The sequence below is a fragment of the Vespa mandarinia genome, chromosome 2, assembly GCF_050613455.1.
Source record: "Vespa mandarinia isolate Hongniang chromosome 2, ASM5061345v1, whole genome shotgun sequence".
Taxonomy (NCBI): domain Eukaryota; kingdom Metazoa; phylum Arthropoda; class Insecta; order Hymenoptera; family Vespidae; genus Vespa; species Vespa mandarinia.
In genome coordinates, this window is record NC_140811.1 from 7,513,917 (window position 1) to 7,529,844 (window position 15,928).

Consider the following 15,928-nt stretch of genomic DNA (forward strand, 5'->3'; position numbering starts at 1 on the left):
AGAGAGAGAGAGAAAACGATACAAAGGAAAATGTATTGGCGCTTTGACATTAAAAATAGAGGAACTAATGAAATAGTTCGAGATTTAAACTGACTTGTCTGGGAGTTATCTGATATATCAATGTAACTAAGCGCCGTGATGGATTTCGACGATAGTATGATCGTCAAGAGACTCTGAAAAGAGATGGAAAAAGGAAAAAGGAAAAAGGAAAAAGAAAAAGAGAAATTCTCTTGGCATTGGTGTGGAGGAAATGGTGAGAGGGCCAAGAGGGTTGGTCGCACCCGCGAAATAGCTCCGTTTGTCTCGAGCGTCACGACGCCCTCATTATCGACGTCCCTATACGTAGAACTCATTTGCTTAATTGCCATGATTACCGACCGCGACGACGACTACGACTACGACGACGACAACAACGACTACTACGACGACGACGACAACGATGATGAGGAGGAGAAACGAACACCGCTAGAAAAGTTACGAGAACTTAAACTGAGAATATATACACGTCATATGCAAAAGTACAGTCAATGGCATCAAGTCCTCCTAATTTCTTTATAATTTACATAATCGTATTCGAGCGACACGCGATCACGAATTAACGAGAAAAAAGAAAAAGAGAATTGTAACTTTCATTTCTTTTTTTTCTCTTTTCTTTATACTTTTTTCTTTTTTTCTTTTTTTTTTTGTTTTATATAATTATTCGTAACGATACCTCGGAATTCTTTTTTCTTTTTTGCTTTTTTTTTTTTGCTACGATAAAATGTCATTCACTAAAAGTATGTTCATAATAATGACCAAACGAAATAGACAAAATGATATATTATTAATATTCTTGAATTTTTTAATGAAATTAAAATCACAGTAAATTGATATAATTTATGTTTAATTATCGTTAAGTAACATGTACGTATTGAATCTCTGACGTAAAAATATATTATAAATAATAAGGCAGTGATCGTATTAAAATAAATGAATTAAACAATTCTGATGGTAGAAACTGAAATATAATTATAATTTATAACAATAAAATAATTAACAAAAATGAAAAAGGAAGCATTCGTATAATTATAATTCATTTAATTAATACATCACTACGATCATTTATCGATCAATATAGATCGATTATTAATCGAACAATACGAACACATTTCATTGAAATATCATATTTCACAGTATACATATCTACAATTATTGCAAAAATAAAATCCTTCGACGATAAGAACTGTAATATAAGTGTAAAAGTAAAATTTTTTACGAATATAAAGAAAAGGATAATATTTTATTCTTTAACGAGGAATCGAAAAAGTTTTGTGCTGTTGACTGTACTTTTATATTTATATACGTATTTATATACATACATATATGAAAACGTCTCCGAGTTAATGTAATACGTAATTCGCGTAGATGAAATTGCACCACGAGTTGGTAAGTGCAGGTGCAACGATGCACGCGCGCCAGACGGCTTGTTGGCAATACCGACAACGGTATAATGTTGGTGATGGTGTGGTGATGGCGATGGTGATGGTGATGGTGATAGTGTTAGTGGTGGTGGTTCGCATTCGTGGAAAACGATGCTTCTCTTTGCTTTTCTTTCTTTCGCTAGGTTGGCTGCTTGCACGGTATGTCACGTGCTGAGGAATAACGCCGACTAACTGGAGCCACACGCATCACTCAACGGCACCCTCGAACTAAACAGCTCGCTACAAACCACCCCTCTACGACTACCTACTAATTTCATGGTCGATTCTTTTATTTTCGATGTAGGAATCTTCTACCTTATTGTAATTCGAATAGAAGCATGTTATTTTCCAGAATTATAATTAATATCGAACTATATCGACCCGTATATTACCTTTATAATATTAAATTTAATATTAGAAATGTATAATTTAATATAAAAAAAAATCAAGAGGTGTTATATACGCAAACGTGTAGAATTTTATGAATGGTATTTGAATGATAAATAATGTTTATCCAGTTGCTTTTGTTGTAGGCTTTTATAAACATTTTATAAACGCCTGAATTACAAATGTTGTTATAAACTTTTACAAATGTTTCTTTGTCATGCGCGATTAACAAATACTTCGTGTAATAGGTTGTTAGCGAGATTATAGGATGAAAAATATTCTAATATAATTCACGAAATCATCGATATCTTCAGATTGATGATATCTTCGTTTAATACTGAACATTTCGTATATTTTTATATATTTATACGTAACAATAACGCGCTAATAGATTAAAGGTATATTGTATAGCGTTTAAAAATAAAAGAAAATAAAAATATTACAGGATGTTATCATTGAATTCATTTAAACATTACGTGTGTGTATAACATTAATCTAGAGAAACTTAAAAACTCGTATTTACTATGGAAAATATGAGAACAATGGTTTCACGGATACGCGCACTGTTGAGCGGCATTGTCAAACAAGCGAATAACGGATACGAAGATAATTAACAAAATACACTGTGCAATTCCGTTATTACCGGGAATGATTGTAGTCGGCGCAGAGAGACCAGGCGGACGGGCTGAAAGCGGGCAAACAAAAAATAATTTAAAAAATAATCGCTCGGGTTAACGATGTATTCACAGACAAGGTATACCTATAAATTTTAACTGTGTAATAAATACAAAATGAAGCAACATATCGTCCAATAAAAATGGTATAAATATGTCGACCTGGAATACTTCTCGAAAGCGTGATATAACTTTGAAAGCTCACGTTCGATTGTCCAAACATGCGATCCAACTTTGCCGTACGTTCATATTAAATCTTAGTTATTTATTTTCTTTCTAAGAAAACAAAATTCGTATTATGTTTGCTAAGATTAACTGGTCAACTTTCGTTGATAGTCAAATTTTATAGCAGACGAGCGACTGGAGATATATTATACGTAGTACCATGTACAGGCCTTTCTTCATTAACAGTGTCTAACCGTATGCTACCAGAGCACAAGGTTACATGGTGACCATGAGCTATGACATGAAACTGGTCTAATTGTTTCCTCGTTTATTATTCCATTAAGTGTTGCGGCAGACTTCCTACAGTAGTGTCAATTTATGCAAGGTACGAATAATTCAGGTTGCAAATGTACCTTTAACGCTCGTATATACAGATTAACCAGAGTTACTTCTCCTCATTAGCGCATACGAAATGTAAGGCTCTCGTATTCTAAATAAATAAACGCCCTTGGTTGCGACAGCAATATTCTTGCTACTGTCGCTAATAGCTTTTCGATACTTATGAAAGTTGATTACACTTGGGATACACTTTGTTTTTAGAGTTTAATGAATAACAATATTTAATTGTCCGGCGATGATACCGGGAATAAATCATGGAAGACGTCAGGATGAAAATCATTTAAGAAAAGACATCTAAATATGTCGTTATAGAAGTCTGGATAATATTCACAAGCCCTCTTGCAATCCGGTGCAAAATTAACTTCTAAAAGAATTGGTTGCATCTTGTCCTTATTCCATTCCAACATCAAATCGACAGCGTAAACGGCCCTGCTTTGAGGAAAATGAGCGATTCCTTTCGGTGGTTGTGCTTCAACTGCGGCTTCAAAAACGTCTTTAAACATGCTTAAAATTGTTGGCTCAACAAATGTCGTCCAAGGGTAATCAGGATACTGCTTTTCCCATTCCAGAATAAAATCAGCACATTTCAAATGACAAAGTTGTGTATTTTCGGAATAATTCATTACCGTAAAGTGTTGCTCATATACGTCGAAATTATTTAAAGCAAATTCTTTGTTAGCAAATCTCAAAAAGAAATTAGCATAGGCGTACGCTTTCAATGGTGAGACGGATTTTAACATGACGACGTATCGTATATCGAATTTAACTAAACCTACATCTGGTCTATCATATAATACAGGTTTTGATATATACCTTTGTGCTATTTTCGGACCAGTACTAGGTAATCTTAAAATGTGAAAAAGATTGCTTGTAATATGAGTATCCAATCCTCTTGCCAAATTCCATGGTTTGCAGATCCAAAAGTTTTCTAAATTCTTCGATTCTCGTTGTTCAAAATACGCGACAAATTGTACCAATTCCGTGCTCAAATTAAATGTTGTTGGTAACCATATTGGATAAGTTTCGAGTGTATCCGCATCGTAAGATTTCTCTAATGCCTTACGTCTACATACGATACACAAAAGATCCTTTATTGTCAAGACATTTTCAAAAGGAAACTGATTAACAAAAACATGAGGCGCGCGAATACTTAATTCTTTGTATTCTTTGAAATGAGATGTGTACCATAAAATATCTGCATCTTCTTCCGTTTCTACAATTTCAAATGCAGAATCTGTTAAATAATTATTTACATAATTATATTGAGAATAAACTTTCAGTTTTTCATTTGGTCTTCGTACAATAGTTTCTACATTTATTTTTTCTGGCAAATCTTCTAATATATGACCAGCCAAAAAATAGTCTTCGTTTGGTTTCTCTTGGACAAAACTTTTATTGATGAAAGAATTATCTACCCATGGTAATAGTAATGCTTGTCTTTTCTTTAAATCATTAGTTTGACCTTCCACAAAATCTCTGGTAACTTCTTCCTCGAATTTCACATTCTTTACAGGAAATAAAAGTGTATATGTTACGCCTTCTGGTAAATAAAGAAATGGTACAGTTCTAAAGTTAGGATCATCGCTATGGTTTATAGCAGATCCGAGTTCATCCATTATATACCAGATAGGCATTCTATCTTCTACAGAGCCACTATTGAGAGAAAATGACTGATTATACCTCCACATTTCCTTCAATACAAATTCAATCTTTTCATTCTCCTCATTCTCAATATCATATCCCATAAGAGAGCACATTCGGTCTAAAAGACCTGGTACATTCGTTAAATTTTGTCTCGCATGAAGAGTATCATAAGTCCACGCATGATCCACCAAATATATATTATTTGGATCTCTCACAGAGATACCATTTTCTGCAGAAACAAATAATTTCCAAATAGGATCCATCGGCTCTCTTTCATTATCTTCATAATCAATTCTTGCTAATTGAAATACAAGACCAGCATCGAAATCTTGATTTTTTAATTTGTTAAATACAGCTTCCCAAAATATTTTTGGTATTCCGGAAGACTTAAGTTGCGGTTGGTGTGTTTGTAAAAATGTATGATATAACCCAATGCCATCCATTCTATAAAAAGAAAAAAAAAGAAAAAAAACAGTATTATAAATAATAAACTATACTTTTGCTTAAGATATTAAAAAGATAAAATTGCAAGATTATCAAACTTAAATTATAGAGAATAAGAAGAAAATTTCAAGATAAATCATATTAGCTTGAGAACTATGTATTACTTATGTGTTTCATATGTTGATATTATCAAAATTATTATTGAAGAATCTGAAAAGAAGTTTAAATCGGCATCGCTTTCTATTCACCTAACCACTACAACTTCAAATCAATATGGTATCTATCAACCTACTGAATAGATTTTAAACCATATATTTTTCTATAAAATCAGACAAGGAATAAAATAAGAAAGACAGACGATCATCACAAAATTGAGACATCCTTTATATAACTAAAAACATGACGAGAAATATTTTCCCTAGAACAAATTAAATAATGTGACTATCAGTCAGTTTGGCCAATGAATCGCTAGATGTCGCACAATCGCGCCTTTCTCTGAAGTGTTCAAATTACAAATACAATGGTATATACAAATTTGGTATGTAAAATTGTTGTTTTATCTCCTAAAGTACGATCTCTTAATGAGTAGCTAATCTTTTGATATAATCCTCAAATAAATCTCAATAGAACAGTTATATTCACGGTTAGGGAAATTTTTACATATAGCAAATATCCCCTAAAAGATGCGCAACAATAAAAACGATACTTGTAAACATGACTTTAAAAAGTTCACTATTACGTGATCATTGTGCTGTTCATCACTGTTCATAGTCATCTATATTAGTTCATACCCTTATATATCATCTAGGACATATGTATATATACGCTTATTTTATTTTATTGTGTCCGGTGTAAATCTGCAATTAGTGGTCCGTTTATAACCTAGGTTTAATCTATGCTTATTATTTTAATTAAGTATACTTGTTGAAGTATATGTCAAGCAAAATAATATAAACATTTATATATGAATTTTCATATATTAGCTGTTTTATTCAATACTTCAGAAATAATTAAATGTCATTAATTCTATCCGTAAATTCTACCGAATATAACCTCAGTGTAATACGATAATAAAGTGGTTTCCAGTGACATGCAGCATTATTACATACTAATAGTTTAGATAATATATTTTTGCTATATATATGTATATATATATGTATATATATATATGTATATATAGCAAAAAGAATAGTATTCTGAAAACCATGGCAAATACAGGAGTTTTACCTTTTGTTCGGGGAGTAGATTTTAGCTGTAATGATTTTGGAGTAAGTAAATATATTTAGATTTTAATATCTTCAGAATTAGATATAAAAAAAAATAAAAATAATAATTTTCTATACAAAAGATATAAAAAAGTATATGAGAAGTATATAAATATCATTTAATAAATGTATGATTTTAGTTTCATCTATGTTATATTAAAATAATTATTTTTTTTTTTTCAGGATGGTAGATTTCCTGAATCAGTTCGTCTGATGACAGGAATACAATGGTTAAAATTAGATAAGACAAATTTAACAGAAATTCCTGAAGAAATGGGTAAATTACTAAAACTGGTAAATGATTTTTATTTAAGAATAAATTTTGATAATGAAAATAAAAACATAATGTGTTTGAATCCACTATTATTTTCTTTTGTCTTAACAAACATAATTCCTTAAATATGTTTGAAATATTAGAAGACTATCTTTAACTACCAAAATCTGTTGTATTGGATTATAAATCAAAAATAATAATAATAATGATTAAATTATAATTATTTAAATAATTGTGATAATATTTATATTTATGATATTTTTGAATATAGGAACATCTTTCACTTGTTAAAAATAAACTGGAACGTTTATATGGAGAATTAACAGAATTGGGATGTCTTAGAACATTAAATATTCGACATAATAATATCAAGTCAAGTGGTATACCAGCAGAATTATTTCATCTAGAGGAACTGACAACATTAGATCTAAGCCATAATAATTTAAAAGAAGTACCTGAAGGGCTAGAAAGAGCACGGTCTTTACTCAATCTAAATCTGAGTTATAATCAGTATGGTTTTAATATTACTTAAAGTATTACAATAATGTATGAAACTTATACATCAACTTTGCTTAATGTTCAATTTTCTATTTGTAGTATTGAAACAATTCCGAATACGCTTTTTATTCACTTAACAGACCTATTATTTTTGGATCTCAGTAACAATCAATTAGAGACATTACCACCACAAACCCGACGTTTGACGAATTTACAGACACTAAATCTAAATCATAATCCTTTAGGCCATTTTCAGTTAAGGTATGTAAGATTTTTCAATTGAATATCATAGTTTTCAATGATATATATAAAATAAATTCTTTGTTTAATTTAGGCAACTACCATCGTTAATGAATTTAACTACATTACAAATGCGTGATACTCAACGCACATTAAATAATATTCCATCAAGTCTTGAAACTCTTACGAATTTACAAGAGTTAGATTTATCGCAAAATAGTTTGCCGCGAGTGCCTGATGCCTTATATTCACTTTCAAATTTACGTAGATTAAACTTGAATGATAATCAAATATCAGAATTATCAACAGCTATTGGTATGTTTATGTATATGGATTTCATATTAATTATTTATTTTAATTGAATATTGTATGATATATATATTATAATAATTTATATATTTTGTAGTTGTAGATATAATTATTTTTATTTACAGAATTATGGACGAAATTGGAAATATTAAATATATGTAGAAATAAGCTAACTGCCATACCTGCTTCCATTTGCAAAGTTTCTACTTTAAGAAGATTATATCTAAATGATAATGAAATAGACTTTGAAGGAATTCCTTCTGGAATTGGTAAACTATCATCTCTCCAGGTATTTTCTGCTGCTAATAATCATTTGGAAATGATACCCGAAGGATTGTGCAGGTACATAACGATATAAGTAATTGTACAAATAATATGTTATTGTAAAGAAGGAAAATAATATTACATCATTCTTGTAGATGTGGCTCCTTAAAGAAGCTAATATTAACATCAAATCGATTAATTACTGTACCAGATGCAATTCATCTTCTTACTGATTTGGAACAACTGGATTTAAGAGATAATCCAAATTTAGTAATGCCACCAAAACCAACAGAGGTACAAAGAGGATCAGGCATTGAATTTTATAATATTGATTTTTCTTTACAACATCAATTAAGACTTGCTGGTGCCAATGTACCTGTACCGGTACAAACAGCTAGTATGTAGTATTTTTCTCTTTAATATATATATGTATATTATTTAAAAAATATTCGATTATTTTGCTAATTGATTTGATGATACAGATAGCAGTAAAGACCCAATCGCTCGTAAAATGAGATTAAGAAGAAGACGTGACCAAGAAGAGGCTGATCAAGATCAAGCTAAAATACTAAAGGTACAATATAATATAATAAAATGCTCACACGCACACACATATGTTGTTAATTACATCTTAATTTTTTTCAAAAATATATTTATAATTTACCTTGCAGGGTATGAAAGACATTGCAAAAGAAAAAAACAAAGATAAAGAATGTAATGATACTAAAGCTGAGTCATTAAAGTGAGTAACTAATTACATTAGTCTTAAAAAAAATTAATAAAATGTTATTAAAATTGTATTTTTAGACCTAAGAGATGGGATGAAACTCTTGAAAAGCCACCTCTGGATTATTCAGAATTTTTTGATGAAGATGCAGGACAAATACCAGGTTTATCAATATGGGAAATTGAAAATTTTTTACCTAATGAAATAGAAGAAGTGGCGCATGGCAAATTCTATGAAGGCGATTGCTACATTGTATTAAAAACGAGTATTGATGAAAGCGGATCATTAAATTGGGCAATATATTTCTGGATAGGAGAAAAAGCAACGGTATATAAATATAATATTTGATTTATAAAATTTCAATATCCTAAAATTATTAAGAATCTTATTTTAATTACAGTAGTGTGTTTTTAAAAGAATTTTTATATGTTGATTTCCATTTGTTTTGAATAGTTGGACAAAAGGGCCTGCGCTGCAATTCATGCTGTAAATTTACGTAATTATCTTGGAGCACAGTGTCGTACTATAAGGGAAGAACAGGGAGATGAATCGGACGAGTTTCTTATACTTTTTGATTCTGAAATAACGTATATTGAAGGTGGCCGTACTTCTTCTGGTTTTTATACAGTAGAAGATACTGTATGTAAATATTATTATTAATGAAAATATTATCGAAAATTTCTCTCATAATAAAATTATTAATAAACATTATATTCTTTTATAGCCTGCTGTAACACGTTTATATCGAGTACATGCAGCTGGAGCCTCTATTCATTTGGAACCAGTACCAGTTTGTTTTGAATCTTTAGATCCTTGTTATGTTTTTGTGCTGGACACAGGAAATAAAATATTTATGTGGTATGGGAAAAAAGCAAAAAGTACTTTAAAATCCAAAGCTAGATTAATGGCTGAGAAGATCAACAAAAATGAAAGAAAAAACAAAGCTGAAATAATAACAGAAGTTATGAATTTGGAATCGGAGGATTTCTTATTAAATTTAGGCTTAGAGGATACTTCAGAGTCTAAAACAATAATTGTAATTCTTTTTTTTCCCATATACTGTAATAATCCGTAGTAATTATAATATAATAATTAGGGAAATATGTTAATACTTCTCTTATTGTATCAGGAACATGTGGATCCAGATTTTATACCAGTAACACCACGTCTTTATCAAGTTCAACTTGGTATGGGATATTTGGAATTACCACAAGTTGAAGTGCCTCATGGAAAATTGATGAACAGTCTTTTAAATAATCGCAATGTTTATATCTTAGATTGTTACCTCGACGTATATGTTTGGTAAGTATATTTAATATTATTAAAATTTTATAATAAAAATTTTATAATACAAATAATATTAAGTCTCTAATATCTGAAGAAATGTTATCTTAAGTGTTAATTTAAATTAAATAATACATATAGGTTTGGAAAAAAATCAACTAGATTAGTGAGAGCTGCTGCTGTAAAACTATCTCAAGAACTATTTAATATGATAGAAAGACCAGAATATGCTATGGTAACAAGGTTACAAGAAGGCACAGAATCTCAGGTATGAATGTTTATGATGTTTTTATTACTTTATTTGTATCGATAATAAACAAAAGATAATTATATATTTATCAGGTCTTTAAGTCAAAGTTTACTGGTTGGGATGAGGTCATAGCAGTAGATTTTACTAGAACTGCGGAATCAGTTGCTAAAACTGGTGCTGATCTTACCAAATGGGCTAAACAACAAGAAACAAAAGTAAATACTAATTTTAACATATTTTTATAAATATTTCATAAAGTATAGAAGTATGAAATTATTTTGAAATACACAGGCAGACTTAGCTGCTCTTTTCATGCCACGACAACCTGCAATGTCAGCTGCTGAAGCACAACAGCTTATGACAGAGTGGAATGATGATTTAGAAGGAATGGAAGCACTAGTATTGGAAGGAAGAAAATTTGTGCGTTTACCAGAAGAAGAATTTGGTCATTTTTATAGTGGTGACTGTTATGTTTTTTTGTGTCGTTATTGGATGGTAAATGAAGTTCTTACGATAAATATATTTTACTTACTATAAATAATATACAATTTAAATTATATTTATATTTTATGATTTAGCCATTAGATGTAGCAGAAAATGAAGACGGTGATGAACAATACGAAGATGATTATCAGTGTACAGTATATTTTTGGCAAGGTAGAGATGCCGGAAATATGGGTTGGCTTACATTTACATTTAGGTATGAATAAATTTCTTACTGTATAATAAGAAAACGTATAAATAACATATATTTAAAAAAAAAAATAAAATATTTTCAGTTTACAAAAAAAATTTAAGTCATTGTTTGGTGAAAATTTAGAAGTAGTTAGAACACATCAACAACAAGAGAATTTAAAATTCATGGCTTATTTCAAAAGGAAATTTATAATTCATCAAGGTAAACGTAAACAACCAAAAGTTCCTGGTACAAGCAAAGTCGAATTTTATCATTTACGAAGTAATGGTAGTGCATTATGCACTAGATTAATACAAATACCTGCAGATTCCAGTTTATTAAACTCTGCATTTTGGTAAGTAATAAAATCTTGCAATTTTTTCATTCATATAAAATCAAAAAGTTTGATTTCTTATAATCTCCTAATTCAATTTTTAATTATTTTTCAGTTACATTCTAAATGTACCATTTAATAATGATGACGAAACTGGAATAGTTTATGCATGGATTGGTTCTAAATCAGATAGTGATGAAGCACGTTTAATTCAAGAAATTGCTGAAGAAATGTTTAACAATGTAGGTTTTTAATTTTCACAAATAATATAATTTAAAGTAATTAAATTAATTTGAAGTATATAATCGAAAGAATTTAAGTCAAATATTATAATTTTAAACAGCCTTGGATTAGTTTGCAAGTATTAAATGAAGGCGAAGAACCAGATAACTTTTTTTGGGTTGCACTTGGTGGAAAGAAACCATATGACATTGATGCAGAATATATGAATTACACAAGACTGTTTAGGTGTTCTAATGAAAAAGGATATTTTACTATCAGTGAAAAATGCACTGATTTTTGCCAAGTAAATATTTATATATTATGTTCATTTGAAAAACTTTTAAATTCTTAAAATTATTAATTATTAATACATTTATTGTTTTCAGGATGATTTAGCAGATGATGATATAATGATACTAGATAATGGTGAACAAGTATTTCTCTGGTTAGGGACCCGCTGTTCGGAAGTAGAAATCAAGCTTGCATATAAATCAGCTCAGGTAAAATATCTAAAGTAAAATAGATTATTAATTAATTTTAAATAAATAATTAATTCATTTTTATCTTTCAGGTTTACATACAACATCTACGTGTTAAACAACCAAATAAGCCGCGTAAATTATTTCTTACTGCTAAAGGAAAAGAGTCACGAAGATTCACTAAATGTTTTCATGGCTGGAGTCAACATAAGAGAACTCCCCAATAAAATCTACATACAAGAAAGGCAGGTATTGCTATTATTTTTAGCTTAAAATATGAGTGCAATGTTATATTCTTAATTTATTATATTATAATTGCAACTAAATTCATCATTTGAATTTAGTAATTATATCAGCAACATGTAAGTGCCAGAATTGATGATGTGAACTTGTTATATTTTATGTTTTTGTACATTCTAATGTGATTTTCCATTTTATATTAAGCTATATAACATATGAATTTATTTAAAAAATTTACAGTATTTTAATATTATATTGAACATTACATGTATAAAGAAGTAAGAAGTAATGAAATATTGTAATCGAGTTCACTTTGTGTGCTTGAAAATTTTCATACCAATTATTTGCTTTGATTAGAGTGGTCTTGATCAGCCTTTTATACACATGCATTCTACTTAAAGTCAATTCTGTGATTAAAAATATATTTAACATTGGTCAAAATAATTCATATCATACATATATACACTAAACATTTAGAATTAAAGGAGTACGTTTTTTTCTGTCCATATGTTTTGTTTCCACATATATGAAAAAAAAAGAAAAATACATAAGTAACATTACATATATTATTTTGAAAACAGTATATTTATTTTGCATAGCTGGTTTTACAGAGCTACACAAAATTGCTATTATAAAATGTCTTTATTCTTAAAATACAACACACATCAGCAAAGTATAACATACATTTATTTTAGAAGTGTAGAGTAAATTGTAGTAAAATATGAGTATCAAAAAATATTAATTTAAACATTTCAATAATTTCTTAAAATATTATAATTTCTACTTTGTAGATTTTAGAAATCTTTTTTATATATATAATAACCAAAGAAAGTAATATTTTACTAAAGAAAATTATAAATATACAAACTGGATATATCTTTATTATAATTTAACTATAGTAAAGCCTTTTAATCTTTATCATTTTCTTATTTAATGATTTATCAATCTTTTCTGCATCCAAGCACAATATACACAAAGTGATCAATATTTATAGATTTTCTTGTATATTACACAAAATATTCCTGCATTTTCATATAGATTTGTGTATATCAAGCAAAGACTAGAAATAAAAAGGCATTTGATATATTCATTATATATATGACATCATGCATATTAACATGAGTCAATAAATGCATGGATGTGAATTTTAACATGATGTGATCAATAGAATATTTAATGTGTTAATTTATTTACAAGCGTACAGAAAAAATTATATATATATATATGTATATGTATGTATATGCATTTTGTACAAGTTGTATTATACTAACCTTTATTATTTGTATAAATAAATATTTGTATTAAATTACAGAATATAACTATGACTTCATTAATTTAAATCATAAATATTGTTTTATATCAAGACAAAGCAAATACTTTTTTTTTATCAACGCAATATTATATCATTTTTTGAATTCTCTTGAGATTATTTTCTGCAACAAAATACCACAATTAATATTACTATGTTATCATTAACATTTATATAATTGCTATAATATATAACCTTCTAAAAATTGAAATAATTTACTATATCTATTATGACAATGAAATGTTATATGTAAAAGTCATATAACTATTAAAAACCAATGAAGTATTTATAAATATTCTTATAAAATTACTTAAAGTACTTTGCAAAGCTACAAGATAAGTCTAAAGCTAAATTAATACTAATACGTAAAAATAATACTATTTAAATATAATAGCGATATAAGGACTAGATACTTGCCAACAACTAATATATCAAATTATCTACTTTAATCATCGTCGTCGTCATCATCTGACGGAACGAAGAGATCATTTTCTTCCAAAAAATTAGCCATATTCTTACTAATAGTAGCACCTACAAGCAAGCCTAATACCACTCCACAAATTACTCGTACGAAACCGAATGGGGTTCGTTTCGGTTCAGGAAGAATAGCACCTGATGGTGTAGTGATTTTCGAACGTACTTTTATTTTATTTTCACCCATAATTCCGTTCAAAATATGCACTTTCGTCAATCCAGAGGTTAATCGTTGTAAAATCATTTCGATTAGAGTAATTGCAGATAAGAAGAATAAGAAGACTTATAAGAAGACTTTACCGTTAAAATATAAATTAAATTAATTTTAAATATTTCGATCAATCAGTATAAATACTTGATAATGGATGCAATAGAAATAAAACATATAATAGTTGAAACGACCACTGAAAATTCGTAAAGTTATGGCTTATATATGGCTGATATCGTTAAATAGATACACAGACTTTAATTTTACAAGCCACCTACGATTTTAATTTTGTATTTGCACCAACAGATGGCGCAATGGTATCCTATCTCGTTTCTTTATATTTCTTTAAAATAATATACATAAAATAAAATGTGAACAAAGCACATGATTTTATATTTGAAGAAATAAAAAATTTAATTAATAAGAAATAAATAACTAACGATGTTGTACATGATCGGTTTAGGACTTGGTGACGCAAAAGATATTACTGTTAAGGGTCTTGAAATAATAAGAAAATGTAATCGCGTGTATTTGGAATCTTATACATCAATTCTTTCTGTAGGTCAAAAAACCTTGGTATGTATAATAATACTAACATAAAATTGACAAATAAATATAAAGGCACTAGACATTATATCATGTTATAAAAATGATTGATGATGAAAAATTATTATCTTACTTAAATTTAATAGGAAGATTTTTATGGTTGTTCTTTGATCATCGCAGACCGTGACTTAGTAGAAAGTAATGCAGATTTAATACTATCAAATGTAAAGGACGAAGACATCGCATTTTTAGTTGTTGGAGATCCATTCGGTGCAACCACGCATACAGATTTAGTATTACGAGCACAAGAGAAAGGTGCTAAGGTATATAAACTTTTGCTTTTTAAGATACTTATAATAAGAAAGATATATAATAATTGAAACAATCAATTTTAGGTAACAATAATCCATAATGCATCGATCTTAACTGCTATAGGTTGTTGTGGTTTACAATTGTATTCTTTTGGAGAAACTGTATCTATTCCATATTGGACAGAAATGTGGCAACCTGATAGTTTCTATGATAAAATTGCTTCTAACAGACAAAGAGGTTTACATACTTTGTGCCTACTGGATATCAAAGTAAAAGAGCCTACATTGGAAAGCATTTTAAGCAAGAAAAAAATTTATATGCCACCAAAATATATGACCGTTGCTGAGGCATCCAATCAATTAATCTCCATATTAGAAAAAAAGAAAAAAGATAGCGATCAATGCTTAGGTTTGTAGATATTATTGCAAATATTATTTATATTGTTATTATTTAAATATTCTAATATTTTATATCATGACCTACAATATATATATCATGAATATATGTTACAGGTTTTACAGAAGATAGTCTAGTGGTGGGATTAGCTAGAATAGGATCTGACGATCAGAATATAGTTGCCTGTTCATTGCAAGAAATGAAAGGAATTGATCTTGGAGAACCTCTTCATTCTTTAATCATACCAGCTGAGAAATTACATCCTCTTGAAACTAGTTTCTTAAGGCAATATGTTATTGATAAAACACAACTTGACTAATCAGTGGCTCATTATCGTATTAAAAGTACATGAAAAATTGATTGACGTATATATTTTTTATTATATTTATTGTAAATATTTAATTATAAAAAAAAAATTTTATCGAACGTCGGCTATAAGATTTACTAC

General features: G+C 28.8%; 4 protein-coding genes across 4 annotated transcripts; 2 read left to right on the top strand and 2 right to left on the bottom strand.

Annotated features, from left to right (window-relative positions):
- Positions 1–2,116: 2,116 nt before the first annotated feature.
- TTLL12 (Tubulin tyrosine ligase-like 12) lies at positions 2,117–5,511 on the bottom strand. The gene is made up of 2 exons (XM_035861247.2): positions 5,338–5,511; positions 2,117–5,173 (listed from the first exon to the last, which is right to left on the bottom strand). The coding sequence occupies exon 2, from the start codon at positions 5,170–5,172 to the stop codon at positions 3,307–3,309; it is 1,866 nt and encodes a 621-aa protein (XP_035717140.1). The 5' UTR covers position 5,173; positions 5,338–5,511; the 3' UTR covers positions 2,117–3,306.
- Positions 5,512–6,353: 842 nt separating this feature from the next.
- On the top strand, positions 6,354–13,452 carry fliI (FLII actin remodeling protein). Its single transcript, XM_035888102.2, has 22 exons — positions 6,354–6,441; positions 6,622–6,732; positions 6,984–7,222; positions 7,310–7,471; positions 7,545–7,765; positions 7,885–8,101; positions 8,179–8,420; positions 8,506–8,597; positions 8,695–8,765; positions 8,831–9,077; positions 9,204–9,389; positions 9,475–9,786; positions 9,880–10,052; positions 10,176–10,302; positions 10,377–10,499; positions 10,576–10,779; positions 10,863–10,984; positions 11,064–11,315; positions 11,410–11,536; positions 11,638–11,820; positions 11,903–12,016; positions 12,088–13,452. The coding sequence occupies exons 1-22, from the start codon at positions 6,379–6,381 to the stop codon at positions 12,220–12,222; spliced, it is 3,723 nt and encodes a 1,240-aa protein (XP_035743995.2). The 5' UTR covers positions 6,354–6,378; the 3' UTR covers positions 12,223–13,452.
- A 509-nt stretch (positions 13,453–13,961) lies between these two features.
- On the bottom strand, positions 13,962–14,445 carry EMRE (Essential MCU regulator). Its single transcript, XM_035888106.2, has one exon. It carries the CDS (start codon positions 14,260–14,262, stop codon positions 13,990–13,992), a length of 273 nt encoding a protein of 90 aa, XP_035743999.1. The 5' UTR covers positions 14,263–14,445; the 3' UTR covers positions 13,962–13,989.
- An 18-nt stretch (positions 14,446–14,463) lies between these two features.
- Dph5 (diphthine methyl ester synthase) lies at positions 14,464–15,926 on the top strand. Its single transcript, XM_035888104.2, has 4 exons — positions 14,464–14,802; positions 14,919–15,095; positions 15,168–15,492; positions 15,597–15,926. The coding sequence occupies exons 1-4, from the start codon at positions 14,668–14,670 to the stop codon at positions 15,797–15,799; spliced, it is 840 nt and encodes a 279-aa protein (XP_035743997.1). The 5' UTR covers positions 14,464–14,667; the 3' UTR covers positions 15,800–15,926.
- Positions 15,927–15,928: the final 2 nt, after the last annotated feature.

What these genes read in the sequence shown, in the direction of transcription:
- Dph5 (XM_035888104.2), top strand. Translation starts at nt 14,668, where the DNA reads ATGTTGTACATGATCGGTTTAGGACTTGGTGACGCAAAAGATATTACT. An exon ending in CTGTAGGTCAAAAAACCTTG is followed by an intron (nt 14,803 to 14,918) that starts GTATGTATAATA and finishes TAAATTTAATAG; the next exon opens with GAAGATTTTTATGGTTGTTC. An exon ending in AGATAGCGATCAATGCTTAG is followed by an intron (nt 15,493 to 15,596) that starts GTTTGTAGATAT and finishes TATATGTTACAG; the next exon opens with GTTTTACAGAAGATAGTCTA.
- TTLL12 (XM_035861247.2), bottom strand. Translation starts at nt 5,172, where the DNA reads ATGGATGGCATTGGGTTATATCATACATTTTTACAAACACACCAACCG.
- fliI (XM_035888102.2), top strand. Translation starts at nt 6,379, where the DNA reads ATGGCAAATACAGGAGTTTTACCTTTTGTTCGGGGAGTAGATTTTAGC. An exon ending in CTAAATCTGAGTTATAATCA is followed by an intron (nt 7,223 to 7,309) that starts GTATGGTTTTAA and finishes TTCTATTTGTAG; the next exon opens with TATTGAAACAATTCCGAATA. An exon ending in TTAGGCCATTTTCAGTTAAG is followed by an intron (nt 7,472 to 7,544) that starts GTATGTAAGATT and finishes TGTTTAATTTAG; the next exon opens with GCAACTACCATCGTTAATGA.
- EMRE (XM_035888106.2), bottom strand. Translation starts at nt 14,262, where the DNA reads ATGATTTTACAACGATTAACCTCTGGATTGACGAAAGTGCATATTTTG.